At 46.8% G+C, this 1,625-nt stretch overlaps 1 protein-coding gene across 2 annotated transcripts in view; it reads left to right on the top strand.

Moving 5' to 3' along the window:
- The window catches only part of HOXB8 (homeobox B8), a 1,472-nt gene extending 901 nt beyond the window's left edge, over window positions 1–571 (top strand). The window contains exon 2 of one of the 2 annotated variants that reach the window (XM_009644381.1): window positions 267–571. In XM_009644381.1, coding sequence (XP_009642676.1) covers window positions 267–571 — 305 coding nt within the window. Of the gene's footprint in view, window positions 1–263 lie in introns of both variants that reach the window. The other variant, XM_009644380.2, reaches the window with a different exon arrangement.
- The last annotated feature ends 1,054 nt before the right edge of the window (window positions 572–1,625 follow it).

Raw genomic sequence — 1,625 nt, 5'->3', positions numbered from 1 at the left:
CAGGGCAGCTCTGTGTGCCCCACGGCTCGCCCCACCCGCAGCCCCACACAGCTCACCGCTCCCACTGGGATGGAGGGGTGGGGGGTGGGGGGGGGGGGGGGGGCGGGGGGGGGGGGGTGTGAGCGGGTGTGAGTGTGTGGGGGTGTCTGTGAGCGGGTGTGAGCGGGTGTGAGCCGGTGTGTGCCTATTCCCGAGCCTGGTTTATGTTTCTTTCAACCTCCTCTCTTCTTCCCCTCTTCCACCCAACCTTTGCAATTCCCCAGCAGCCGCTGGACGGAGGAGGGGGAGGCAAACCTACAGCCGCTACCAGACGCTGGAACTGGAGAAGGAATTTCTATTTAATCCCTACCTGACCCGCAAACGGAGGATCGAGGTCTCGCATGCCCTGGGATTGACAGAAAGGCAGGTCAAAATCTGGTTCCAGAACAGGAGGATGAAATGGAAAAAGGAAAACAACAAAGACAAGTTTCCCAGCAGCAAATGCGAGCAGGAAGAACTGGAAAAACAGAAAATGGAAAGAGCCCAGGAGGTGGACGAGGAAGGGGAAGCACAGAAGGCGGACAAGAAATAAAAGGATTTTTAAGGACTGAAAGGCAAGCGCTGCTGGGGTGGAAGAGCCCCTGAGCCCCGCGTTAATGTAAGGGAGGGGTGGGGGAAAACCAACAATGCATAGAAAAGAGCAAGGGAAAAAAACAAAAAACAAAAACAAAAACCTTTTATTGCTGTAAAACAATATCGCTGTAAGCCCCACTTTCCTGATTATCCTTTGATACAATGAACAGAATGCAGAAGTGGTCGGGAGGTCTCTCCTGCCTTTTGCCAGTTATTAACTAGTGGTAGTGTAACGCAATAGCTTATGTAAACCATGACTGTGAAACCTCTCTCTGTCCTTCTCTCTGTCTCTCTCTTTCCTGGGGGGTGGGTTGGTTACCAGAGCTTTCAATGCTATAGGAGTTACGTGAAATTACATTTGTGCACTTTTTTTTTAATTATTTTCCACCTTTTTTGTTGTGGTTTTCCTGTATGTACTGGAGGTAGCTATTGAGACAAACATCCCAACAACATGAAACTGCCTATGTATGCTATAGTTATCTCTCTCTCTCTTCCTCTCTTTTACTTCCCTTACTTCTGTTCTTTTTTTTTTTTTTGGTTGCGGATTTTTTTTTTTTTTTTTTTTTTTTTTTTTTTTTTTTTCAGGATTTTTGAATGTCTCTTCCAAAAAAAGGGGAAAAAAGAAAAAAAAAAGACAAGAAAAAAGCGTTTTTCTCTCCTTTAGTTAGCATGCGCACAGTGAAGCAAGTTGTAAAGTGATCTTTAGGTTAACTGTGAAAAAGAATGTATACTGTATACGTGAATTACTTTATTGGGGGAACTAATGATATATTTTGTTGTTCTTTCATCACTTTGTTCTATTGTCTAAACCTGGAAGCGGCGGAAGAAAGTTACAATAAAGTTTACAAGCGAGAATTCCGTGACATCATTCTTTTACCCTGCTCCATTTCCTCCAGGACCACTTTGATAGAAAGGAAATAAAAGTCAATTGTGTGGGAGCTGCAGCCCTGGCCATCAAAGCCCGCTCGGCCCGGGGAGATGCCGGCGGGCCGGGGGCTGCCGGCCGGGCGGAG

The sequence above is a fragment of the Egretta garzetta genome, unplaced genomic scaffold (assembly GCF_000687185.1).
Source record: "Egretta garzetta isolate BGI_Z169 unplaced genomic scaffold, ASM68718v1 scaffold498, whole genome shotgun sequence".
Lineage (NCBI taxonomy): Eukaryota > Metazoa > Chordata > Aves > Pelecaniformes > Ardeidae > Egretta > Egretta garzetta.
Note: the sequence above shows the minus strand (reverse complement) of the source record. Positions and strands in the feature narration are given on the sequence as shown.